Source organism: Nansenia antarctica (assembly GCF_963989245.1).
Source record: "Nansenia antarctica genome assembly, chromosome: 8".
In the NCBI taxonomy this organism is placed as follows: Eukaryota; Metazoa; Chordata; class Actinopteri; order Argentiniformes; family Microstomatidae; genus Nansenia; species Nansenia antarctica.
The window spans coordinates 7,841,220-7,868,556 of NC_137678.1; the positions used below are offsets into that span (position 1 = coordinate 7,841,220).

A 27,337-nucleotide genomic window follows, 5' to 3' on the forward strand; every position below is an offset into this window, starting at 1 on the left:
GTGTGGCCTATGCAGTTCAGGTGGGGCACACATTTGAGACATTTCGAAACACTTTGTGTCCCACTAGAAGTGTTGAACTAGAAGTGTCTCTGAGTAGACTGTCACATCAAGGACCCCAATTGAAATAAGCCAGTGGCTTTCTTGGGTTTTTATCCTGTTAGTTGACCTTGTATGTAATATGTACTTTCATGTACCTACTTCTGCAAATCTTCTAATAAAGTTCTCAATCAATCAAAAATCAAACTAAATCTGAAGTGTGGCCTTGGAAAATTGTTTGTGTACTGTCTATTATGTGTGCCCTATGCAGTCTTTTATCTGGGTAATTAGGATATTAGAATAATTATAAACCCTAGAAGCACTAATAATACATTGAGAGGATAAAAAAAAAATCCATGTTTACTATTTCTAAATGATTAAACAAGTTTAACGTGGGCACTTATTCACTTATTTTTAATATATATATCTATATAGATATATATATATTCATTTACATGCGAGGTAGGTTGTCGTTCACAGAACCCAGACGGACGTGAGATGGTTGTAGAAGGACGTGTGATTGTATCCACACTCATTGACATTCACCTCCAGTGCATTTCTCCAGTAAAGACAGCCTACATTTTCGGCAATTATATAGTATCCTACTACGAGACGAGTATTTCAATAAAACCACTAAGTGTAAACCATTAGTGCGAATTGGCACACAATACTGAAGCATGCATATCCTAAGGAGAATGGGAATGTCTTCAGTAGTGTTGCAATAACGCAATCCTTCCACTGACAGAACCTGAACCCTGCGTGGAGCGGGAATGAATGAATGAATGAATGAATGAATGAATGAAAGCTTTATTTCGAACATGTGTAAAAAGAAATAGTTATAACAACAAAAGACAAAACAAAAACAAGAAAAAACAAAACAAAAACAAGAAAAAACAAAACAAAACAAAAAACACTATTTACTTCACATGTCCGAAAAGGAGTAGGAAGAAGCATAAGCGTATTTAATCCTACCCCTTCTCCAATACTCAGAGATTAATAATGAATAATCTGCAGTTGACTTCAATATTAATATAATGTATTTTTAAAATTAATTCAAATGTATTTACATATTTACCAACAATAGAAAACAGATAATGTAAATAAACAAATCATCTGTGAAAACAACTTGGGTGACTATCAAAGCCCTTCTTCCTCCTCGTACCTGGTGAAAACCATGTTTTTATACCGCTTTTTGAACTGGGTCATGCTTGGACACCGCTTTAGTTGTTCTGGGAACTGGGAAGACAGTTTCGTATTACGAAGAGAAGTTCTTACGTCAGATTGCCAGACAGAATGGTATTTGTGCTCTGCGGGCTGAAGGAAACGGGCTGTGCTGCATAGCTGTCACTGCCAACACCTCCTGCCCCTCCCATCCCCTCAAGTCTAAACTTGTTTACTGTAGAAGTGGATTCTCACTATTTCCGTACAAACAGCGGTGGTTAGTCAAGTTGAACGCATGTATTTTGGGTAGGGACACGACATTGTTTGAGATGGACTCTGTGTCCGAAACAGAAATGGAAGGGGCCACGGAGATAGAAATGGGATTGATAGAAGAGGAAGTGGGTGAGTTCATGCGGATTGATTTGATTTTCACACAACAACACACACAAAATAAGACGTTAGAAAAAGGCGGAGTGCTTGGCTTTTTCCGATCGTGAGTCGTGAATCAAGCAATGTGTTGTGTGGACAATTGTCCTCAAATCAAATCGATTCTTAGATATTATTTCAAGCATCTAAAAAAAAAAATCTAATGAAGTCGATGCCGTGTAGCCCTTTTATGATTTGGTCCAGTTGTTTGTTGTTATGGTTTACAATGGTTGAGACTTGATTTCACTTGTTGCCCCTCAGACATCCATTCTTTCCCACTCATCTTGAACTTCCACTAACTCATTTCGTGCCGATGGTGAATAAAGTCTAGAGCGCCAAGGGCAATCAATGGTGTCTTTATTAACCAAAAATGCATAACTTATAATGCTTAATAAGTATTGTTGCTAGGTAAGTACCACATTAAACACTTGGCACTGAAGAACTTCGTCGGCAGTTAGTGAGTTAAGTCAAAGCTGTCCACTCAAATAGCACAACAGAGGCCCTGAAAGGATCTGACATCATCTATTTAGTGTGTTTTGTTTTTGTATTTGACAGTACTCTAGTACTCTATTCTATAAGCTTCAGTTTAACACAGAAGCCCTACGGTACTTACCACAACTAGTGCTCTGGCTGGTGCTTTCTCACTGTTTTGTCTGTATCTGTTATGAATGAATGGTCTTTATTGTCATTGCTATAGTACAGGTACCATACAACGAAATTTGGGAGGGGGGGCTCCCCTGGTGCTAGGAAAAAAAAACTAAAAACAAGAAGGGAAAAGAGCTGGTTTACATAAATAAAGGCTATGTACACTATCCACTATACTATACAAATAAAACACTGTGCTGTACTCTATGCTATGCTATACCTATTCTAACATTTCCTATTCTCTGAACCTTATGTACCCTAGGGTTGTCATATTGCACATAGTGTTATTGCACATTCATTTAAAGTGTCGCAGTTTGCAGGTTTGAAATGTACACAGTTGTGTTTCAGTATTACACTTGATTTCAATCTAGTAGCTGCCATCAATTTGTCTAGATTGTCCAGGGCCTAGAACCTAGCTCTTTGCTGTAAACGTAGGTCTTTGCTAGTAAACACAACCTTTGGCCAACAGTAAGAGCATGTACAACTACCACCCCTGGAGAGGAATCTTACCCTTCAACATACATGAAGTGTGTGTATCTTGGTTTAAAACCTCTCTATGAAATAATGTGACAACTTGAGTTCGTGCCACATTCCCAGACAGCGCAGATCCCAGACAGATGAGATTGATGTGGTTGCTATGATGTGATCGAAACTGTGAGAAATGTCTGATGCACTTATGTCATATACTTGTAGCACGGGGATTCCTTTTCAGTTTTTGTAATTCCAACATGGAACATATGAGTTGACCATTCAGAGCCGTTTCCAGGACGTTACTAAGGTTAATGTTTCCAAAACAACATCTGACTCCAGTTAGCTTTCCAATACAGCTTTCTACCAGGGGAGGGATTACAAGGTTTTCCAGATATAATTTTGTGCTGCCTGTTTAAACTATTACTGTAGCACCACACACAGGGTGTATGTCCAATTTAAGAATAAATTAAAAAAAATACTGTCATGCATGTCATGTCAATATTATTATTCTTTCTCCATCCTCGTCTCTTTCTCTGGCAGTCTATTCTCAGGAGTTTTTGCCAACATATGAAACTATACCTGAAGGGGCGTCGGTTCGCAAAGCAGAGAAGGTGAGTTTTATCCGTTATTATTAACACTGCATCATGAATGTGACTAATTAGGGCTGATAGCATTGCTAGTTACTTTGAACTGCAAATGACTGCCTTTACATTTGATACCATAATTGTATAGCATTGACTTGTCTTGGTTTTCTAATATATGATATATATTATATTATATATATAGTGTTCAGTTCATTCATAAATAACCTTGTTGAGCCCAGGCTTGCCTAGTTCAGAAAGTCTGGGGAAATACTTTGCAGAAAGTAGCTACAAATGGGTGGAAAACCCTTTGAAATGTTTCGCAACATGTTAAACCAATCAAATACTTTGCTTGGGCAGAGCTCCAATTAAACAGAATTCAGTTTTTCTCCCATTTCCTTCAATGTTTCAAGCTAGCATAGGCATCCACTCTGCAGAATAGTCCTACCCAACGAACAACAAGTACCCATGCTGTGGTCACGTGGGGGGAGGGATCTTGGTACGTAACATCCAATGAAAGAGCACATTCTCTCATCACTCCGTAGAGTTCAATCCAAGCCCATCTAAAATACTCCAGACCTCACACACCCCTGGTCAATGTGAACACTCACTTACCCTTTGCACTACTGCTGTTTGCAAATAGTAAGTAAGTGAAGTAAGTAAAGTTGATTTATATAGCACCTATCACAGACCAGTGGTCACAAAGTGCTTTACATAGGCAATAGCAGTAAGTAATAGCAGGTTAAAAGAAATAGGTAAAAGAGTGAAAATAATAACAAGACACAAAAAGACAGACAGGCTTTTGGGGTTAGCCAAAAGCCTGACTGTACAGGACAGTCTTGAGCTGTTTTTTAAAAGCTTCGACCGAGACCGCTGATCTCAGATCCAAGGGCAGAGCATTCCAGAGTTTGGGAGCCACGGTTTGGAATTCTCGGATCACCTTTGGTTTTTAATCTGGCACGGGGGACAACCAACAAACCCTGGTCAGAGGACCTGAGAGACCTACTGGGGCTGTAAGGACGCAGATGTATGCAGGTGCCTGACCATGGAGGGCTCTGTAGGTGATGACCAGAACCTTAAATGTAATTCTAAATACTACCGTTGCACATATCTTTGCACATTTAAGCTCTAATTTATACATCTGAATACACCATACTGTACATACAGTAGCTACCTTAACTGTACATAGTTACTGCTACCCATCTCCTGTATATACCTCTAACTACCGTGTTTTATATCAATATTTGCACTTCTGGTTAGATGCTAAACTGCATTTCATTGTAAATGGACTGCACTTATATAGCGCCTTTATCCAAAGCGCTTGACAACGGCCTCTCATTCACCCATTCACACACACATTCACACACCAATGGCAGCAAGCTACCATGCAAGGCGCCGGCCCGCTCACTGGGAGCAATTTGGGGTTCAGTGTCTTGCCCTAGGACACTTCGAAATGTGGCCAGCCGGGGCTCGAACCGCCGATCTGCCAACCTTGCGATCATTAGACGGCGGCTCTACCTCCTGCGCCACAGCCGCCCCATTGTCTGGTACTTGTACTCTATTGCATTAACAATAAAAGAGGCATGAGAACAGCAAGGCTAGTTCATAAAGGATAACATTAACATTCATCTTACATTTCAATTCATTGAGTTGCTATTATCTGCATAGTATACCCATAAGTCTCCTCAATTACAGAAAAGATCCTTTGTTTGAGAGATCCTAGGGTTGGGATGTTATTGTCCCTGGAAGAAATGGGTGGGAGCCACTCAGCTGTTATTGACTCTGCAGTCCTCTCCCCATCCCCGTCTGATGTCAGGCACAAAGTATGTGGCTGATTAAAGCAGGACCTCGGTGAAGCTGTTCTTAGAGCCCTCAGTCTTTCCCATCACCAAAGATGGGGAATATGTACAATATCATGGAGGAAGAGGTATACGAGTTCCAGGATTTGGAGTTACCAGATGACCCCTGTTTCTGCCCGCAGGCTGAGTTCAATGACAAACCAGACTCTCTGTTCTTCAATGACGGGGTGAGGCGGATCGACTTTGTGTTGGTCTACGAGGACGAGGACCAGAAGGACCATGACAAAAGGCACACGTGTCAAAGACGAAAAGTATGTAGATTTATGTATGTAAAGTATGTAGATTTATGTATGTAAAGTATGTGTATTATGTATGTAAAGTGTGTATATTTCTGGCGGTGGTTCTGTTGTTATACAAGGTGGCATCATTCACTTAAAAGCAGTCACAAGGATCTGTCTCTGTCTGGGATAAAGATGTCAAAAAGCCTCTCTACAATAAAATCTCTTTTTGCCTTATAGTATAAACATAGTTTTGTGGAACACATCTTACGAATCCAAAATAATATTATATGTAGAGAAACTGGCAGCTGTTTACTATAACTTTAAACCTGGCTCAACAAGCTTTTATGTTTATTTTAAGCCAAATTGTGTATCAAATAAATTACTAAATGTGGTACAGATTAGTTTCAAACTGTTGTGAAAAGATTGCTTTATCTGATAACAGCAGAATCATTGTTATGTTCAGTCATATGAGTTCTCTTGACTTATCTATGACTTGCTATATAAATAAAGTTTGATTGATTGACCAATGACACTAAGTCTCCTTAAATAGCCACATCATTTAGTATTTGTAAAGGGTGTATTTGTAAAGGGAGTTTGTGTTGTCACTTCTATGTAAGAGTAATGGCGAAAGTATTTTGCCATATCATTTCATGCCAAACAAGTACTAATGCAAACATTAAACCTTGAGGAATATCTCTATCAAATACAGAAGAATATGTATGTGTTTTAACATGGTTTTTAAAGTACTGATTCAACATCCTCAGCATAAGAGGAGCCTGTTAGCAGGCAGTCTGTAATGCTGGGAGCGGTGATCAAACCCCTGACCACATTGCAACATAATAACATCATCTCTTACAACATCACTCACAGCAATGAGGCAAACATGTGGAGTGGGTGGAACACTATTCTTGCACATTTTCTTTTTCTTTTTTAAAAACAGTGAATTATTTTGTTCCATTTTCTGTGGAATGTCACTGGAGACAGCGGAACAAACGTTCAGTTTATGGCACCCCTGCCACTGTGTTTACACATATTATTATTAACACAGCTCTTTGGCCAGCTGCCATGTCTATTATATACAGCCTGTGGTTGCATCCCAATAGACTTTCCTCTAGTCCTTTCATCATGTCTCCTTGCCTCCTACTCAAAAAGCACTGGAGGAGAATATCTTAGGGGAGGAACCTTGAACCTGGAGTGACTGTTGGGACACACCCTGTGTCTGAGCTTTGCCAGACAGCCACTTCATTGCCACATCGATACACTTCCTTGAAACCTAATGGACACAAATCCAAAGGCATTCCTCATATTCTGATTTGTCTGTTAATGACAAATATTCTGTGCCCATCATGATTTGTGTGTTAATGCAATGCTTTGGGACTATTGCTAGTTCAGACACTAAATGGTAGCATGCAGATATCCAGAGCAGTCAAGAGAATCGAAACGAAACGTCAATGTAATAACACTAATAACACTATGCTTATTATTTATTATGTGGTTTTGGTTATTTATTATTTTTGTTGGTGTTTTGATCATGTAGTCAATAGTAATGAAACATAACCACTGGGATGGGTTTTGGATGCTGATTCAAACAAACTCAAGACCCCCTGATGACCTCTGCTATTTTCCCCAAGGACCGGCGAGAGTACTTTGAGGCCAGCTTGATGAAGATGGGGATGGAGCTGGAGGCTACCAGATCTGTGAGTAGACAAGACAGAACTATCAGAATCAGAATCAGAATGACTTTATTCGCCAAGTAGGTTTTCACATACAGGGAATTTGCTGTGGTTGTTCGTGCAAACAGGCAACATAGAATAATAATAAGAAGAATTAAAAATCAAGTAGTGCAAAAAACGTCAAGGTGCATAGATATAAAATAAAGTAAGATATACATATGAATGAATGAATGAATGAATGAATATATAGGGCCCTATTATGCACTTCTTAACTTGCCGTCTTAAGTGTTAATTAAGACGCACCGCCAGGTTAAGACCTACCGCCACCCTTATTATGCGCTTCATACGCGCTACTGCTATTATGCAGGTGTCTATAGGCGCCCACTCATAAGACGTAAAACTCCCGTGCATATATTGCTCATTGTGGGAGTGTTCATATGTTAATGAAGTGCACTAGGCGCCCCTGCTATTATGCGATCTGACTTTGCTCCTATCGCTAAGAAGTGGTTTGAAAAGTTCTTAAGTTTAGACTTCATGCACGTTTTGAAACACGAGCGCGCCTCCGCGGTTTGCGCATGCATGTGGGCACACATGAACACGCACGTGGCTCCACGGCAAGACGTCAATTACGGTCACAGTATTAATGCTTTATTTCAGAAGGGAGAGGCAGAGAAGCGCGCTGACCTCCTTCTCAGGACTTCCATAATAGCATAGCGCTAATGACTCAACGCAGCCGGTTCTTAAAGGGAATGGCACCTGGCACGCTGATTGGGTTGATTGAGAAGACGCCCAAAACACACCCATGACTAATTTCTTTGCTTAGCGCCGGGTTTTAGGTGCCCACTACAGCACGCATAATAGCAAAGTGGCCTTGACCACGCCTCCACGTCTTAAGTTTAGATCTACCGCCTCGTCTTATTGATGAAGTGCATAATAGGGCCCATAGTGTCTATGGGGGCGGGGTAAGAGTCTGTGTCAGTGGGGGTCCCGGGCCTTGTTGATGAGGCTGACGGCAGAGGGAAAGAAGCTGTTTTTGTGGCGAGATGTTTTAGTCCTGATGGACCGCAGCCTACTGCCAGAGGGGAGTGTTTCAGACAGATTGTGTCCGGGGTGAGAGGGGTTGGCCACAATCTGTCCTGCACGCCTCCGGTGCCTGGAGAGATGTCAGGTTGCAGCCCATCACCTTCTCTGCGGAGCGGATTATGTTATGTTGCTATGCTATGTTATGTATAACAACGTTATAGGGAGTTAACAGGGCTCAAACTGAACTGTAAAAGCTCTCTTTTTTTCCCCCTTGTCTTTTTTTCTTTCTCTCTCTATTCCCGTGTTCCTCTCCCCCTCCTGAGGTGGTGGACGAGAAGCTGATGTTCGTCAAGGTCCACATGCCGTGGGACGTGCTCTGCACCTACGCCGAGGTCATGCACATCAAGCTGCCCATCCAGCCCAACGACCTGTCCTCCCAGCCCTCGCCCTTCCGCTTCCTCTCCTGCCTCACCAAGTACTTCTACCCCAGCGAGGACCTGATCGCCAAGGAGACGGAGTTCTTCACCGCCCCCTTCGAGAAGTCCAGGCTGGAGTACTTCTACGTCAAAGAGCAGGACCTCTTCTTCACGCCGTCCATGAGGAGCAGAATGGCATGTCTTACTTTGTCTTACTTTGTTTGACTTACTTTGATTTAGTTGTATAGCACTTATTAAGACAGCAGACACACAGTGCTTCACAGTACATTTGGTAGTATACAGCATAACACAGCAAATAAACAGCCAACAATTAAAACGTAATTAAAATGGAAACAACTGTGTTAAACTGGCTATACTAGTCTATACAGGCTATACTAGTCTATTCTGGCTATACTAGTCTATTCTGGCTATACTAGTCTATTCTGGCTATACTAGTCTATTCTGGTTATACTAGTCTATACAGTTATTACCTTGGTGAAAGCTTGAGTCACAGACGCTCGTGTTTAGGACCAGTGAAGTGCCTTAGCGATGAGGTGTCCCACAATTCCACATACCCCATATCCCGCTCCTTGAAGGTCCCGGGATCCCCACCAGATCTGGCAGTCTGCCCGGCTCTCCCTCTCCTCTGTCTCCTCCTCTGCGTTTCCCATGAACTCTTCATAGAGGGTCGACTCTAGTTGCAACTCCGTCTGCAGAGGCTGGGTTCTGCACCATGTTTACATTTACATGTTTGGCATTTAGCAGACGCCTTATTCCAAAGCGACTTACAATCAATACATTTGACTAAGCAAGTGAATCATCAATCCACCAGTCGTATCAGGAAGAGTAATCTAGCTCAGGCCCGGGGCCATTGGCAGTCTCAGTGATAGAGAGTCTGTTAAGGTAAAGCTAGAGAACCCAGGCGCAGAACACCGAGTCAGGACACAGTCAAAGACAATGATAGGGAATTTAATACAGGAACAGACAGGCCGGGTGTAACTGCAACTGGGGTATGGGCAGGTAGGCAGGGTCGTCAGGTCAGACAGACAGGTCAGACAGACAGGTCAGACAGACAGGTCAGACAGACGGTAGTCAGGTCAGACAGGCAGGTAGTCACGTCAGACAGACAGGTCAGACAGGCAGGTAGTCAGGTCAGACAGGCAGGTAGTCAGGTCAGACAGACAGACAGGTAGTCAGGTCAGACAGACAGACAGGTAGTCAGGTCAGGTAGTCAGGTCAGACAGACAGACAGGTAGTCAGGTCAGACAGACAGGCAGGTAGTCAGGTGAGACAGACGAGACAGACAGGTAGTCAGGTTAGACAGACAGACAGGTAGTCAGGTCAGACAGACAGGCAGGTAGTCAGGTCAGACAGACAGACAGGTAGTCAGGTTAGACAGACAGGTAGTCAGGTTAGACAGACAGGTAGTCAGGTCAGACAGGCAGGTAGTCAGGTCAGACAGACAGACAGGTAGTCAGGTCAGACAGACAGACAGGTAGTCAGGTCAGACAGACAGGCAGGTAGTCAGGTCAGACAGACAGACAGACAGGTAGTCAGGTGAGACAGACGAGACAGACAGGTAGTCAGGTTAGACAGGCAGGTAGTCAGGTCAGACAGACAGGTAGGCCGGGCAGACAGGGCAGGTAGGCCGGGCAGACAAGGCAGGCGGGCAGGCCAGGTAGGCAGACAGGCAGGCGGGCAGATAGGTGGGTCCTGGAGCACAGGGAAACAGCGGTCAGACAAAACATAACATACTAGCGTAATAGCGAAAGAGCAAGACTAGCTAGACTAGACTAACAAGGATCTGGCGATGAGCGGATGGTTCATTGGTTGAGCGGAAAGCTGGGGTTGACAGAGCGGTGATGACGGCCAACAGGTGCGTAGACTGAGCAGGTGGACGTGATGACTGACAGGGGCAACCTGAACCTGATCACGCCCAGACACCACCATGAACAGACAGACAGACAGACAGGACAGGCCATTTTACAGGCAGGAGAGAGGGAGGCAGTTGCGCCCCCCTAGGTGGAAGTGGAAGGTGTGACAATGTCTGAAGTTTGAGGTCATGTTCTCACATGAAAGTCTGAATCATGACCAGGAGCAAGTGGATGAGTTTGCAACATTGTTGCATAAATTATTTATCTGATTTGTGTTCTCACAGCCCTTTATGTAAACGAGGTAACATACGCAATCGAAGCAACAGACGAGGTAGTTGATTGGTCAGAAAATGTAAATTTTTTAAAAATAAAATAAAATACAAATAAAATAAAATAAGATATAAATTAAAATAAAATATATCTTCCTAGACATGGAAGTAATAGTCAACAATGGTTTTGTTCGAGAAGGGACAGAAAGAAGCAAAGCTTATCTGGTCCTGCCCCTTACAATATCATATTATTATGCAATAAATTATCTATCAATATCAAAAATAATATACCTATCTACTATAGCAAAAGATAACTAAATAATTACAAAAATACTAGTTCACGTTATTTTCAAGCTCCTCTAGCTTATATTTATCCAAGAATTCCTGTTTATATTTGCATTTAAACATTTTAATAGTATTACTTGTTTTTATTGTTACATCAAGGCCATTCCAAATGGATACCTGTTGTTTTCCTATGGACAGCCTCGATGCGTCGGAGTGAAACCACCCTTTTCAAGCGGAGCATGCGTCGGTTGTTTGCTCCGGGAGTGACTTCGAATGCGCGTTCTCACAGCTCCAAACAACGCAGAGTAAAGCAAAATTTATCCTAAACTCCGGTTCCAAGTGAAGCAAATGTTCTAGTGAGAACACACCCTAAATGTGTTGCTCAAAGCGGCATTTGCATTTCATCCAATATCCCTGAAATGTTAAAGAGTTCAAAGAGCTCTCAGTCATCCCTGTGTGGCTGGTTCCTGGTCCTCTGCCTGGTTTCCGTTGCGCCTCCGGGCTTTTAAGAGAACTGTACTTCTGTTGGAAGAGCCTCTGCACATCTGTTCCACATGTGATTCATCTTGTGACCTTTAACCCTGCAGAGAAAACATTTACAATGTAACAAAGCCCATACAAAATTAATGGTTCATATTCAAGATATCTTCATTAGTGTCATATGTATAACTATAGCTATAACAATCATATGTGTCACGTTCTAATGCTTTGGTCTGCATATCGGGATCCGATCTGATCAGACTTTTCTTTTGAAAAATGTGAATACATTTCTGTGTTGTTGAACATCGATCACAGATCACTAGTCAACTAACACAGTTTGTCTTGTGAGCCTGCTAACCTTGTAAAGTAGTGTTCTAGTTAACTAGGTAGCAGTGGAGATTACTCACCCAACCCATTGCGTTGCAGTATTTTCGCTCGACTAGTCAATTGTGATTCTCAACAACGTTGAAACGTAGTTCCGTGTTTCAAAAGAAAAGTCAGAACATTTTGATTGGTTGCCGATATGCGGACCAAAAGACTAGAACGTGTCACATCAGGGTTTCCGTTAGAAAAAATTGGTGCCTCACATAATATGTGCAAATTGTTTTGTTGTAATACACACCAGTAGCCTATGTGTGGCTCAAGGTAATGTCTGTTTTTTATGGTTTTATTTTCTAATGTTTTATGAGATTACACCATGTTGTTTTTAAAGCCCAGTTTCAGGTTTCCAATCCTGCAAAAGTACTGTATATATTGAAAATAGCGCCTTTCTAGTGTGTACTTTTAGAGGAGTGTTGTATTTACATAGCTGCAAAGCCTGGAGAGAATTATGTAACAGACAGTCCCGAAGCATTTCCAAATGTCAAATCTGGCCATGAAGACATTCAGCGCACTATTGTGTCTATTTGGGTCATGCTGCTGTGAAAATATTTGGGTCATACTGCTTCTGAAAGTGCAGTGTTGGAAAGTCCAATCAATTGACACTATCCCCCATATCCCCCTGCCTTTCTGTTTGTTGTGTTTCTGTTTGTTGTTTATTGTCCTGCTTCTATTCCTTTTTTTTTTTTTTTTTGTACAGTGGCCTTGAGTTTGAGAAAGGTGCTTTTAAATACAAAATAATTCTTCTTCTTCTTCTCCTTCTTCTTCTTCTTCTTCTTCTTCTTCTTCTTCAACACTTCAGTGATAACTGAATGATCTGCCATGTTTACTTCCTGTTAGGCTTACTACATCCTGAGCCGAGCTCCTTACGAAGTCAAAGGGAACCTGAAGAAGTTTGGCATCACTAAGCTGCTGGACAGCGCGGTGTACAAGGCTGCCTATCCTCTGCATGACGTGAGTGGGGGCCGGGGGCCATTTCTTTTTTGCATTTCTTTTGAAATGCAAAAAATTGGATGGGGTGAAGCACCATCCAATTAATTTGGAGGCATTTGCTTTGTACTCGAACTGACAACATTTCAGAAAACATTCTGCCGCTGCCGTCAGCAGTTACATGAACGATTAACACGTCCCCACCAGGTCCTGTATTTAATGTCCTCTTGACCCCCTTGAAATGAACAACAAACAAATGGTTTACACATCACACGTTTCATTAATCTCATCATCGATTTGTATTTCAACAGACATGGAAATTGTCTAAGAAGAACAGAACTAAATGTAGATAAAACTGAAAAATCCAAAAGTATGTATGAAGCACATGTGCACATACAGTGCCTTGCAAAAGTATTCACCCCCCTTGGCTTTTTACCTATTTTATTACATTACAACCTGTAATTTAAACATTTTTTAATCCGAATTTTATTTGATGAATCTGCACAAAATAGTGTTAGTTTTTAAATGAAATGAGCAATATATATATAAAAAAAGAATTTAAAAAAATAAAGAACTGAAAATTGGCATGTGCATATGTATTCACCCCCTTTGTTATGAAGCCCCTAAAAACCTCTGGTGCAACCAATTACCTTCAGAAGTCACATAATTAGTGAAATGAAGTCCACTTGTATGCAATCTAAGTGTCACATGATCTGTCAGTATATACACACCTTTTCTGAAAGGCCCCAGAGGCTGCAACACTTAAGCAAGAGGCACCACCAACCAAACACTGCCATGAAGACCAAGGAACTCTCCAAACAAGTCCGAGACAAAGTTGTTGAGAAGTACAAGTCAGGGTTGGGTTAAAAAAAAAAAACTAACACTATTTTGTGCAGATTCATCAAATAAAATTCTGATTAAAAAAATGTTTAAATTACAGGTTGTAATGTAATAAAATAGACAAAAAGCCAAGGGGGTGAATACTTTTGCAAGGCACTGTATGTAACCCCTGACAACAGAGGTTATGTGGATTCATTGTCTCTCCCTAATAGGTGAATGGCACTGGTGGTTGCATTGATATGACAGTAGGTCAGCCTGTACAAGTACCTGCAGCTGTCTGTGGTCTGGTAGTCCTGTGCATACTCACTGAAGCCTATAACACAATGATTGCTGACTTGAATGCATTATAGATTATGATTAAGTTACACTACTGCTGTGTTGAATGTGTATGACTGCTGTTTGACAGAGTGTTATGTGAACTTAGTGCAGATTCAACGTTAAGTCAGAGGAGGACTGCCCCAATGAGAGATATCTTCTGTACAAGGAGTGGGCTCATCCTAAAAGCTTCTATAAAATGCAGCCACTCGACCTTATAAGGTAACGTCACAACTGTTGATTCATTTTGTTGTATTGTGATTATTTCTTACACAAATAATATGATCATATCACATGTTGTATTGGTTAAAAGTATATGTGGGAATACGGTACATGTGGGAAAACTAGGGTTAGGGTTAGGTGCTAGGGTGACTTGGTACATGCTGGCATGTCTAACCCTACCCCTAACTCTAACCCTAGCACCTAGCACCTAACCCTAACCCTAGTTTTCCCACATGTACCGTATTCCCACATGTACCGTAACATATGCATATCTTATTTCAAAGTAAAGGTTGATTAAATGCTATTACAATAAGGTTTTAACAACACATTTGTTCTTTTCATTTCATCACAGAAAGTATTACGGGGAGAAGATTGGAATTTACTTTGCCTGGCTGGGCTTCTACACGGCCATGCTAGCGCTGGCTGCTATCGTTGGACTAGGTTGTTTCATCTACGGGTATAACACTCAGGAAACAAGCACCTGGAGGTATGCTCTGTTTCCATTTCCCTTTCAGTCATTTAGCAGACCATATTATCCATAGCTATGTGCACTGCAGCACTGTCAGTGTATATTAAAACATCAGATATTGGAACTTTTTAAATACAAGACAACAGGTTGTAATGAGTCCATCCAAAGCAACTTTACTCAAATCTAAGCAAATCTAAGCTTGCTACTAGGATATCTATGCTACTAGGATGTCTATGCTACTAGGATGTCTATGCGGTTTGTATAGATGTTATATTTTGGGAGCACATTAATTGTGGGCTGACAATTACTGTATGTGGATATGTTTTGATATACAGTGCCCTCATAAGTATTGAAAACAGGGAAGCATGTATAAAAAGGGTTGTAATTTCCAAATCTGACAAAGGAAAACATTGAATTAAAGCGAAGAATCTCTACTCTAACCTTCTAGTAATTGTTGTGTTTCAAAGCTAAGAGAAGACAAAATGATTCCTCTTTCCAATACTTGGAGGGAACTGTATTACAAATACATTTAAACTGTGTAAGTGTATAACCTTGTATGTTGTGTGTTCTGTACAACATGCACGTTGTTGTGGAGTTCATTGGTTGGGTTTGACCTGCTCTGCTCTGTTCATTTTCATTGGACAGCAAAGAGGTGTGCAACCCTCTGATTGGAGGAGAAATTGTGATGTGTCCCCAATGTGATAAGGAGTGCACCTACTGGAGGCTCAACAGCACCTGTGAATCCTCTAAAGTGAGATAGTGCTTTAATTCACTCTTGAATCCTGTCACAGTTGTAGAGCCCTGAATTGTTTAACCTCCCTCTTGTGTTCCCGGTCAAATCTGACCGAATGACTTTGTCTGTAATCATAAATATTGTGTTTTTCATCCCATTGCCTCAAGACCTTATGTTATCCTCCACCCTAGGCCCCTGAGCATATACACTTGATTGCATTGAATTGCATTGCATTTTGGGGGATGTATTGAACCGTGTCACACCTATGATGTTTCCGGTCAGAATTGACCGCCATAGGAACATTTTGACCGAAAGTAGCAAAGTTGGAAAATGAAAGATGAAAGTAGGCTACACAATGAAACACTGGCTTGCCTGTATCAAATCAATACATCCCATGCATCAATGGAACGGGAAGAATCTCAGCTACAACACTAACTAAATAATTTCCATCTCTAGTACACACAGCCTACATGGCAGGCATTTTTATAATATACAGTAATGTACAGTAAACACTAACTTTGAACTTGCTGCAAAATTATAATATGAAATTAACCCCTGGTGTCATTCTGTCTGTCACCCCTTGATTCTACTTGCTTTGACTGTTCAAATGAGATGTCAACCATCAAAATTGGATAAGGGGTTCCAGAGATATCACTGTGCAAAACACACCGGTCAATTTTGACCGAAAGTTGGAAAATGAAACAAACGGAAGAGGAAGGTTAATGGAGATTTGGAGTTACACTCTCATGATTAATAGCCCTACTTGAGAGTTGTAAACCCAAATGTAACCCTTGAACCACAATGATGTCTTCTTGGTATAACAGTATGCTGGACAGTATTCGGTTGTTAAGTCGTGACGTGTTTCCGGGTCCAACATTGGCTGAGGCGCTCTCTTCGAAATGCCTCAGTAATAATAATAATAATTCATTATATTTATATAGCGCTTTTCCGAGGCTCAAAGACGCTGACAAATATGGGAAAAACGGGAAAGTGCTGTGTCCCTTGTTGTATGAATAGATCCATGTCTAAAAAACGATTGAACTGTCATTCTACCGCTGTAGTACACTGCTACTATGGTGCAGGGAATTTCTGGTTTGGACCCGGAAATTGCTAAACGTCACGTTTGACGTCAGACTTAACAACCGAATTGAATGGCCAGTTATTAAGTGATATTCAACCGCTCTGAACAAGTTGTGTTCTTTGTGTAGATGATAAACCCAGGCCTGATGTGTTTTTACTGGACTTCCTCTCTTGTAGAAACTCTGCATATTTGATAACTACGGGACGCTGGTGTTTGCTGTCTTCATGGCCATCTGGGGTGAGTCCCCTAACACCTAACATCATTTCATTTAGACTCCTCTGCATTTTACAGTTGCCCCTTGTATCTGTTGTCTGGACGCTGTATTTGAGTATGCTGTCCAACCTCATTAGGTATTAGTTGCATGAACCATGACAATATGAACATAACCGGTATGGACAGGGAGCCATGTTGGGATTGTGACATCACTCACATCCTGGTGCTTACACTTCAGGTTCACTGGATTACAGGTTTAGTAAAACCAACAATGTTGACAGTTTATATGAATACTTATCTTTATGACAATCCATCTGAAAGAGTGTGATAGGTCTAATCGAGACAGTAGACACCTACCCAGTACTGTCATCACATCAGAGGTCATGATGAGGGAAAGGAGGAATTTATTCTTTTCAGATTTCGGGACGCAACAATCAATGTATTTTCTTGGCGCTTTATCTTACCATCAGCTACTTACCTCTTATTAACATAGAACATCAAATTATTTTTGTATTATTTATTTTGAGTACCGAATAATTGTATAAAGTACAGCATTACAGATTTTGTGAGCTTAGAATGATAAGGTTCTATCTCCGTTTAGGGTAGTTCAGAGATATTGAGCGTCAAAGTTTTTACATTCCATTATGTTTTGTGAGATGGGAACCTTTGTATTTTATTAATTACTAACTAAAAAATGTCAACATTTTAAAAATAACACCACACAGGCATTAATAAACACCTAATGGATCAGATAATGTAAAAAAACACAATTTTGACCAAAAATGGAGATAGAACCTTATAATTCTAACGTCACGATTTTCCGCCTGTTCCCGCCTTTGTTCCAGTGACCTTGTTCCTGGAGTTCTGGAAGCGCTACCAGGCGGAGCTGGAGTACGAGTGGGACACAGTGGAGTTCCTAGAGCAGGAGGAGCAGCCGCGGCCGGAGTACGAGGCCAAGTGCACCCATGAGAGGATGAACCCCGTCACACGGGTGAGGGGGGAGACAGAGCCGTCAGCCCAGTCACATGGAGAAAGGCCCTGTTGGGGCGGGTGCAGCGTCTGGCCTGTAGAGGGAGCTAGAGATGCTAAACCCAGGCCTGATGTGTTGTACTGGACTTCCTCTCTTGTAGAAACTCTGCATATTTGATAACTACGGGACGCTGGTGTTTGCTGTCTTCATGGCCATCTGGGGTGAGTCACCCGAGGCCTGTGTTTTAGTGGGTAGAGAGCTGTAGAGGGAGATACAGGCCTGTGTTTTAGTGGGTAGAGAGCTGTAGAGGGAGCTACAGGCCTGTGTTTTAGTGGGTAGAGAGCTGTAGAGGGAGCTACAGGCCTGTGTTTTAGTGGGTAGAGAGCTGTAGAGGGAGCTACAGGCCTGTAGAGAGCTGTAGAGGGAGATACAGGCCTGTGTTTTAGTGGGTAGAGAGCTGTAGAGGGAGATACAGGCCTGTAGAGAGCTGTAGAGGGAGATACAGGCCTGTGTTTTAGTGGGTAGAGAGCTGTAGAGGGAGATACAGGCCTGTGTTTTAGTGGGTAGAGAGCTGTAGAGGGAGCTACAGGCCTGTGTTTTAGTGGGTAGAGAGCTGTAGAGGGAGATACAGGCCTGTGTTTTAGTGGGTAGAGAGCTGTAGAGGGAGATACAGGCCTGTGTTTTAGTGGGTAGAGAGCTGTAGAGGGAGCTGCGGGCCTGTGGTGGAGGGTGGGTGGGTGCTGGTGGGATAATTGGCCACCGGCCAGCTGGTGCTAATCATCCCATCATCCACACTCCGACACAGTCCTGTAGCTCCCTCTACAGGCCAGACGCTGCATGCTCCCCACAGGGATAGACATGGCCATCGACCAGAAGAAGAGTCTGTCTTGGTCAGTTGATAGCATGAACATGGGACAGTCAACCCCCCCCCCCCCCCAAACCAATGACTGCCTTTTGGCAACAATTACCGAAGCTAACTAACCCTGACCTTTATTGGAGATGACAGTGGGCAGCATTTTCAATGGGCTCTCGTTGAAATACAATTCTTCAACACCACCCCAATATGCCACTATTCAACAACGACAACCTCCTCTTGAGGGGCCAGTCCATTTTCAAATTGACGTTGATAGAGGTTGATAGAGGTTGATAGAGGTATCTCTACCTTGGCTGACATTTGGCAGGTTTGAAGCCTTACGTGCGTTTCAGGATTTACAAAAGCATTCCAATCTCCCTGCTCCCTCATTCCTCTTGTCCTCACACCTGTGTTGTGCTCTGCCAGTCCAGACAGTACCCCGGGGTGCATACCTGCCAGTCCAGACAGTACCCTGGGGCACATACCTGCCAGTCCAGACAGTACCCTGCTACCCTGGGGTACATACCTGCCAGTCCAGACAGTACCCCGGGGTGCATACCTGCCAGTCCAGACAGTACCCTGGGGTACATACCTGCCAGTCCAGACAGTACCCTGCTACCCTGGGGTACATATCAGTCCAGACAGTACCCTGCTACCCTGGGGTACATATCAGTCCAGACAGTACCCTGCTACCCTGGGGTACATATCTTGCAACCCACAAAATATTGATAGTCAGGGTGAGCAAGGGTAGTATATACACATCCATCCACATCCATTTCACCTCCACTATTATCCATGCATTTTGTTATTGTGATTCCTCATTGTCAGAATGAATGGTGTCCAATATGGCCAAACCAAAATATGACTAGAAAAGTATGGGAACTTAGTTTAGTTTGTATCTAAAAACCATCTAGGCCAATAAAAAAATGTAAATGTAACCTTTACTTTGGTAGGGAGTCCCATTGAGACAAATGTAAGAGCCATGCATACACACACATTACAAACTGTAATGTACTCTGTAGATAGCTTATGCAGTAGGGGTAGGGCTTTGTACACATAAAGGGAGTAATGGTGTGATCTACTGGACTTTAATATGGTCCAGACGACCTTTAGTAAATCACACAATGAAGACCATTAAAACTATCACTAAGTTACATCATGTCCACCCCAGAATGTCAATTTTGTGAAATGTATTTTGAGATGTAATGGTAGATTCAGTGGAGTGACTTCAGAGATGTTTCAGCCTAATGCAAGCAATACTTTTCACTTGTTAGCGATGTTGCTTGTGCAATATAACCTGCAATATAAGCAATATATACATAACCTGATAGCCACATGACAAAAACATTTACATTACATTTTTACATTTTTGGGCATTTAGCAGACGCCTTTATCCAAAGCGACTTACAACAAATACATTTGACTCAGTAAGTGAATCATCTATCCACCAGTCATAGAAGGAGAGTAAGTGAATCATCTGTTCACTAGTCATAGCAGGAGAGTAAGTGAATCGTCTATCCACCAGTCATAGCAGGAGAGTAAGTGAATCATCTATCCACCAGTCGTAGCAGGAAACAGTCATCTATGCTCAGGCCTGGGGCCAGTGCCAGTCATCGTGCTTTCATTTTGTCTTTCTTTTTTTCAGCAAGTGAATTGTCTAGCTTCAGGCTGGCTTTCTATGCCGGTAGTCTTAGGTAGGGGTGGCTGTGTCTCAGGAGGTAGAGTCGCCGTCTAATGATCACAAGGTTGGCAGATCAGCGGTTCGAGCCCCGGCTGGCCACATGTCGAAGTGTCCTTGGGCAAGACACTGAACCCCAAAATTGCTCCCAGTGAGCGGGCCGGCGCTTGTATGGCAGCTTGCCGCCATTGGTGTGTGAATGTGTGTGTGAATGAGAGGCCGTTGTAAAGAGCTTTGGAGCAACAAAAAGGCGCTATATAAGTGCAGTCCATTTACCATTTAGTCTGCTCGTGCTTTGGGATATAGCGACATCATATCCCTGAGTCTATCTCTGTTGCATTCACCTGGTTTTGGGTCTTAGACTTTAGTCATTGTTCTCCACTAGTAACACAATGAACAACACCTGCTGGTTATTATTGTCCTGTAAACATGTTCCTGCTCTTGTGTTCCAGGTGAAGGAGAGGGTGCCTTACACAGCCTGCGGTCGGTGTGTTAGAGTGTCTATAGGCATCTGGACTGTCTTGTTCTGGGTAAGACTTGTCCTATCTTGTCCTACCTTATATACAGTACCTATAGAAATGCTACAACCCCTTTCAAAACCCCTTAACCCTAACCCTTTCCTATCAATCCTCCATCCATTACTTTTACCTGCTCTTTTAACACTAGAACAGCCATGAGGTCATTTGATCCCTGTGAGTAAAGAAAAATGTTCTATCTTTGCACTCGATCAAATTTCAGGGCCCTCCTTTCATGACTTTTCCTAGATATGTGCGTTCTACCACCCAGTATCCTTACATGTTCAGTATCACATCAGGATACAAGATATTCAGCCAATTTTTGTGAAACGGTTGGCCAACATTTTCAGGGTATTTTAACATCATCCTCATTAAAAGATCCAAACTCTTTAATGAACCAAGAGGTTGAGAAAAAGTTCAAGAACTCTTTTTCAGCAGTGATGAGGTCCACTTTGCTTTCACAGAACCAGCTTTAACTGGTATTAACTGACCTGCACCTTGGGTAATTGCACATTGAACTGCACTGCAGACCTGATGTGATCTGGAGATGGCCTCAGTTCAGTTCGCTTCAAAGGGTTTCATTCATTCATTTGGAGTGTTCACCAGAGCATGAATTAAAAAAAGGGCCTCTCTTTTCTCTTCTGAAAGGGACCAACTGTGAAATATGGACCAGCAAGAGAACTCATTGAGTGTGAACACTGTACACGTCTTTGTTCACTGAACTTTGAGTGAACTTGGCTCATTTAAAGAGGACTATTATGTGAAAACGCCCTAAGTCTGACTTCTCCATCTCTTGTTTTTGTTTTCATACTGTATACAGATTGTGCTGATCGTGGCATCGGTGGTGGCCATTATCGTGTACCGCTTAGCAGTGTTCTTTACATTTTCTGCAAGACTCCGGGCCGACCTGAAAGAGCTCGAGCCCTTTAAGGAGTATGTGACTCCACAGATGGCCACCTCAGTCACGGCCTCCATCATCAGCTTCGTGGTCATCATGATCCTCAACATCCTCTACGAGAGGGTCGCCGTCTGGATCACCGACTTCGGTTAGAACCCCAAATGAAAACAGCACGAAAGGCATTCAGTCAATGAAGTGACAAGTTAATTAACACATTAAAATGACATCCCTTTTCTCTGAACCAGGATCAGATCGAGCTGGCTGATTCTGTTCAAATTAGATTGAAAATATTTTGTTTCACCATTTCAACAGAGTTAATCTTCAATCAATTGCACTTTTTCAGTTGAAAATTAAACATTAGCCTCCCACTGTACCCTGGGAAATGCAGAATGTTCTGAAGGTTGTTCTACCGGTCTCACCCAGAGGGTTGTCTTACCTGTCTCACCCGTCTGTCTCACCCTGTCTCACCCAGAGGGTTGTCTTACCTGTCTCACCCATCTGTCTCACCCTGTCTCACCCAGAGCTCCCCAGGACGAAGACGGAGTATGAGAACAGTCTGACTCTGAAGATGTTCCTCTTCCAATTCGTCAACTACTACTCCTCCTGCTTCTACATCGCCTTCGCCAAAGGGAAGGTGGTGGGATACCCCGGGCAGCCCGTCTACCTGCTGGGCAAGTACAGGAACGAGGAGGTACGCCCATCAGCTTCATGTCCTTTACCGCATCTCATGGTCTGGTACTTGTACTCTGCAATGACAAAAAAGTTGAATCTAAGTAAATCTCTGCTCCCAGTGAGCGGGCCAGCGCCTTGCATGGCAGCTTGCCGCCATTGGTGTGTGAATGTGTGTGTGAACGGGTGAATGAGAGGCCGTTGTAAAGCGCTTTGGAGCAGCAAAAAAGGCGCTATATAAGTGCAGTCCATTTACCATTTAGCGTTGATCCAGTGTGATGTCCATACAGTGTGATCCAGGAGGATGCCTCATTGAGTTGACGACCCAGTTGACGGTCATCATGGGTGGAAAGGCCATCTGGAATAATATTCAGGAGGTTTTGTTGCCGTAAGTCATTGGCTGCCGTAAATTATTAATAATTTAGTTATTTCTTTATTTGTGTCTACATTTGTTGCAGGATAGAGGACTTTGATAGATAGATAGATAGATTGCACCTTTTAAGTTCTATCTCTCTTCATTAGGTGGGTGAAGAATTTGATTTTCCGCTACTGCACACGGGTGGGCTCTGAGAAGGTGATCCCTCGCTGGGAGCAGGACTACCAGCTGCAGGACATTGGAAAGCTGGGACTTTTTTATGAGTACCTGGAGATGGGTAAGATACAGTATGAAGAGGAAAGCTTTGAATGTGTTTGTGGGTTCGAGATGGTGGACAAGGTATGCATGTCTGTGTTCTGACTAACAGTGAAGCAGCACTCCATCTTAAACATGACCGAATCTCCTAACAAAGTATGCAGCAGTATGCAACAAATGACTGCATCTCAGATATATTCAATGTAGGCTTAAACTCAGGTTATCACTTTGCAGTGCTTCAGTTTGGGCACTAAGCCCAACGTGTCTTCCATTTAGCAGACGCTTTTATCCAATTAGTGACTTATAATTAGAGATGACAGGGACAGTCTCCCTGGAGTAACTCAGGGCTAAGTGCCTTTACTCAAGAGCACACTAGTGGTGGTGTTCCCAGGTGGGATTTGAACTCATGACCTTCTGATCACCCATTCAACTCATTATCCACTAGGCCACCATTAACCTACCATGACTGTGTCTTGTCCACAGTGATTCAGTTGGCCACTATAATAATAATAATAATGCATTTTATTTATAGGCGCCTTTCAGAGCACTCAAGGACACCTTACAGAGCACAAGTTAAAAACAAGCAACAGATTCAAACAGGTTCAAACAGTGATTCGAACAACCAAAAACAACCAAAACAAGACAAAACAAAAGACTTAAAAACAACCATCAATTAAAAATCCGCCAGTTTAAAAAGGTGGGTTTTCAGGCAGGATTTGAAGGTGGGGAGAGAGTCAATATTGCGGATGTCTTGTGGAAGAGAGTTACAGAGACGGGGGACAGAGTGACTGAAGGCTCTAGACCCCATGGTGGTCAGGCGGTGACTATGACTGTGTGTCTTCTCCACAGTGATCCAGTTTGGGTTCGTGACTCTGTTCGTGGCCTCGTTCCCTCTGGCTCCTGTCCTGGCTCTTGTCAACAACCTGTTTGAGATCCGGGTGGACGCCTGGAAGATCACCACCCAGTACCGCCGCAGCGTGCCGGAGAAGGCCCAGGACATCGGGGCGTGGCAGCCCATCCTCCAGGGCGTCGCCATCTTGGCTGTGGCGACTAATGTAAGTAACTGTGTGGGGAGCATGCAGCCTGTGGCCTGTAGAGGGAGCATGCAGCCTCTGGCCTATAGAGGGAGCATGCAGCCTCTGGCCTGTAGAGGGTGCATGCAGCCTCTGGCCTGTAGAGGGAGCATGCAGCCTCTGGCCTGTAGAGGGTGCTACAGGACTGTGGTGGAGAGTTGCTGATGGAATCATTGAGACACCGGCACAGTGTCCAACTATGCCCTCAGCCACTCTCCCTCACAGGCTCCCTCTACAGGCCGGAGGCTGCATGCTCCCCACACACCGCTCCTCCTCATCTGCCTGGAACTTCATTGGATCTAAGAGAGCTTATTTCTTTACTATTGATGAGTGTTTCAAGTCAAATCGTGAGCTTAGAATGATAAGGTTCTATCTCCGTTTAGGGCAGTTCAGAGATATTGAGCGTCAAAGTTTTTACATTCCATTATGTTTTGTGAGATGGAACCTTTGTATTTTATTAATTACTAACTAAAACATGTCAACATTTTAAAAATAACACCACACAGGCATTAATAAACACCTAATGGATCAGATTATGTAAAAAACTCAATTTTGACAAAAATGGAGATAGAACCTTATAATTCTAACGTCACGAAATATAGCTTGACTTTGAATCCGAGTTTGAATCCGATGCAGTTCACGAAATGCTTCAATTGAGTCAGATTGAGTAGACAGGATCAGTCTGATGGATCCACACCTCCTCCTGGTTTCTCCTCCCAGGCCATGATCATCGCCTTCACGTCTGACATGATCCCACGGCTGGTGTACTACTGGTCCTTCTCAGTGTATCCCTATGGAGACCACTCATCCCACACCATGGAGGGCTACATCAACAACACGCTGTCTGTGTTTGACATCCAGGACTTCTCTAACCACAGCCGACCTCGCCAGGTGCCTTACTGGTTCAGTAACACCACCACGTGCAGGTACAGACCACCTCTGACTAGAAACTACACTATTCTGTTGGCTTGTACTTCTGCATTTCTGCCATTGTTACAATTCCAGTGGTAGTGTGAGGAGTATAGGGTCGTACGTAGCTATAAGACTTGGCCTGGAGTAGAGGGGTATACTATGAAGCAAGCTAAGGGAGTTAGCTCCAACTAGGGATAACCCATGTCACAAAGGTACTATGGCAGCGCACCCTGAAGCCCTAACCTCCTCTGGGGAAGGCCAATTCCTGCAATTCCTGAATGTGTACCCTACCTACGCCACATACCAAATCATCCCACCTTTTGCAAATAATTGTGTCATTATTTTATTAAAAGCCATATCAGAGGTTTATTGCACAAAACACAACTGATAAAAATGTATTTGTATTTGCTAAAACATCTTCAAAATGTTCTCTGTTGGCATGGCGAAGAACTTGTCTTGACAGTTGCTGATTTACATTTACATGAACATTTTTGGCATTTAGCAGACGCCTTATTCCAAAGCGACTTACAATCAATACACGATTGATGAATCATCAATCCACCAGTCGTATTAGGAAGAATAATCCAGCTCAGGCCCGGGGCCATCCGCTTGTTAAGTCGTGACGTGTTTCCGGGTCCAACGTTGGCTGAGGCGCTGTCTTCGAAATGCCGACATAATAATAATAATTAATTATATTTATATAGCGCTTTTCCGAGGCTCAAATACCCTGACAATATGGAGAAAACGGGAAAGTGCTGTGTCCCTTGTTGTATGAATAGATCCGAGTCTAAAAAACGATTAAACTGTCATTCTACCGCTGTAGTTCACAGGTACTCTGGTGCAGGGAATTTCTGGTTTGGACTCGGAAATGGCTAAACGTCACTTTTGACGTCAGACTTAACAAGCGGATTGGCAGTCTCAGTGATAGAAGGAAAACGTTTTAAAAAAATAAAACATTTACTGTATATATATATATATAGACACTGGAGAACAGAGAGACAGTACAAGGGGGGCAGTAGAAGTCATAGGGGACACAGTAAAGGGGAAAAGCAGGTGTCTAAGAAGCGATTTAACAATGTCAGTTAATTGTTGATGAAATGAACAAATGAAAACGTGGCACGGACTCACTGCTTTCAGCATTGAAATCAGCGTTCGATTTGCTGCACGTAGTGGCCTCACCTGATGGCAGGTGTTGAATCAGCTGTTCTCTGGCTACACCGCGGTGCTACCCTAGAGGGCGCTGTTGGGACTACTCTAGACCTTTGTTGCAAAACAGTTGGTTTTAATCAGGTTTAAATCAGGTAAAAAAGTATTTACTATAGTTGTATCTATGAATATTTCAACATGTTTTATTTATTTATTATTTGTCTGAAATTCACTGAGAAGGATGGTTCTACAGCTTAGACTGTAATTCTATACAAACGCTAATACACCTTTAAAACACGGTGAAAACTGACCACTTTGTTGTTGATTGAATGCCCCTTCAATAAAGTGTACTAATCCTAAACCCTTAGACAGTAGAGCGTTTCCATCAGCTTCTCTGAGGTTTCAGGTGAGGATCACCAATGACCGTTTACATCTTTCTTGTTTAAGGTATCGAGATTTCCGCTATCCCCCAGGACATGACAGAGAATATGAGTACAGTATTTACTACTGGCATGTGATCGCTGCCAAGATGGCCTTCATCATTGTTGTAGAGGTGAGTGTGTGAACTGCAAAAAAGATCTAGATTTTCTCTTTCCACTGTTAATGCTAGGTGACCATGACACCTTTTCCAGCCTAGGCAAGGCAAGGCCAGTTTATTAGTACAGCACATTTCATACAACAGGGGCAATTCAAAGTGCTTTACATACATTATTTAAAAATCCAGCAAGAGCAGCATAGTAAGAAAATAAAAATGACAATGAATAAAAGCAAATATAAGGAGTAAATAGATAACACATTTAATAAGACAATAGTTAAGTGTTTGTGTTTAATCATAACAGCTGCAAAACATTTTTTTTTAGCTTAGATTTAAATATTTTAAGGGTTTGGGGCTGTTTGATTTCTTCAGGGAGTTTGTTCCAGGAGCATGCAGCAGCGTGACTGAAAGCTGCTGCACCGTGTTTTGTTTTTACTCTTGGAATTATTAGCTGGTTAGTCTCAGCTGACCTTAGGGACCTTGCGGGAATATAGGGTGGGAGGAGATCTGATATGTATTTTGGTCCAAGACCATTTTGGGATTTGTATGTAATTAGGAGAATTAATTATTTAATTTAATTAATTATTTTGAATTCAATTATCTGAGAGACTGGTAGCCTAACGAAACCTTCCTTTCCCCTCAGCACATTGTGTACCTCACCAAGTTTGTCCTGTCTTACGTGATCCCGGACGTGCCTTACGCCGTGAGGGAACAGATCAAGAGAGAGAAGTACTTGACCCAGGTCATCCTTCACGAGACCAACCTCAAGCTGGTGACCAAACGCCTGAAGCCAGTCGCTGACAAACTCCTACAACACACTGAGGGCTTTGGGGGAGGTGGGACTTCAGAGTCCTGA

The 27,337-nt window shown here is 42.6% G+C and overlaps 1 protein-coding gene across 1 annotated transcript; it reads left to right on the forward strand.

The window, feature by feature from the left end:
• Nucleotides 1–1,550: 1,550 nt before the first annotated feature.
• ano6 (anoctamin 6) lies at nucleotides 1,551–27,337 on the forward strand (the record flags this gene model as incomplete). Its single annotated transcript, XM_080537988.1, has 20 exons — nucleotides 1,551–1,599; nucleotides 3,280–3,350; nucleotides 5,302–5,430; nucleotides 7,032–7,097; nucleotides 8,420–8,707; nucleotides 12,639–12,752; nucleotides 13,993–14,105; nucleotides 14,458–14,592; nucleotides 15,220–15,325; nucleotides 16,565–16,625; nucleotides 17,447–17,592; nucleotides 20,555–20,632; nucleotides 21,438–21,663; nucleotides 22,037–22,206; nucleotides 22,475–22,572; nucleotides 22,707–22,837; nucleotides 23,665–23,870; nucleotides 24,609–24,814; nucleotides 26,394–26,499; nucleotides 27,125–27,337. The coding sequence occupies 20 exons, from the start codon at nucleotides 1,551–1,553 to the stop codon at nucleotides 27,335–27,337; spliced, it is 2,712 nt and encodes a 903-aa protein (XP_080394114.1).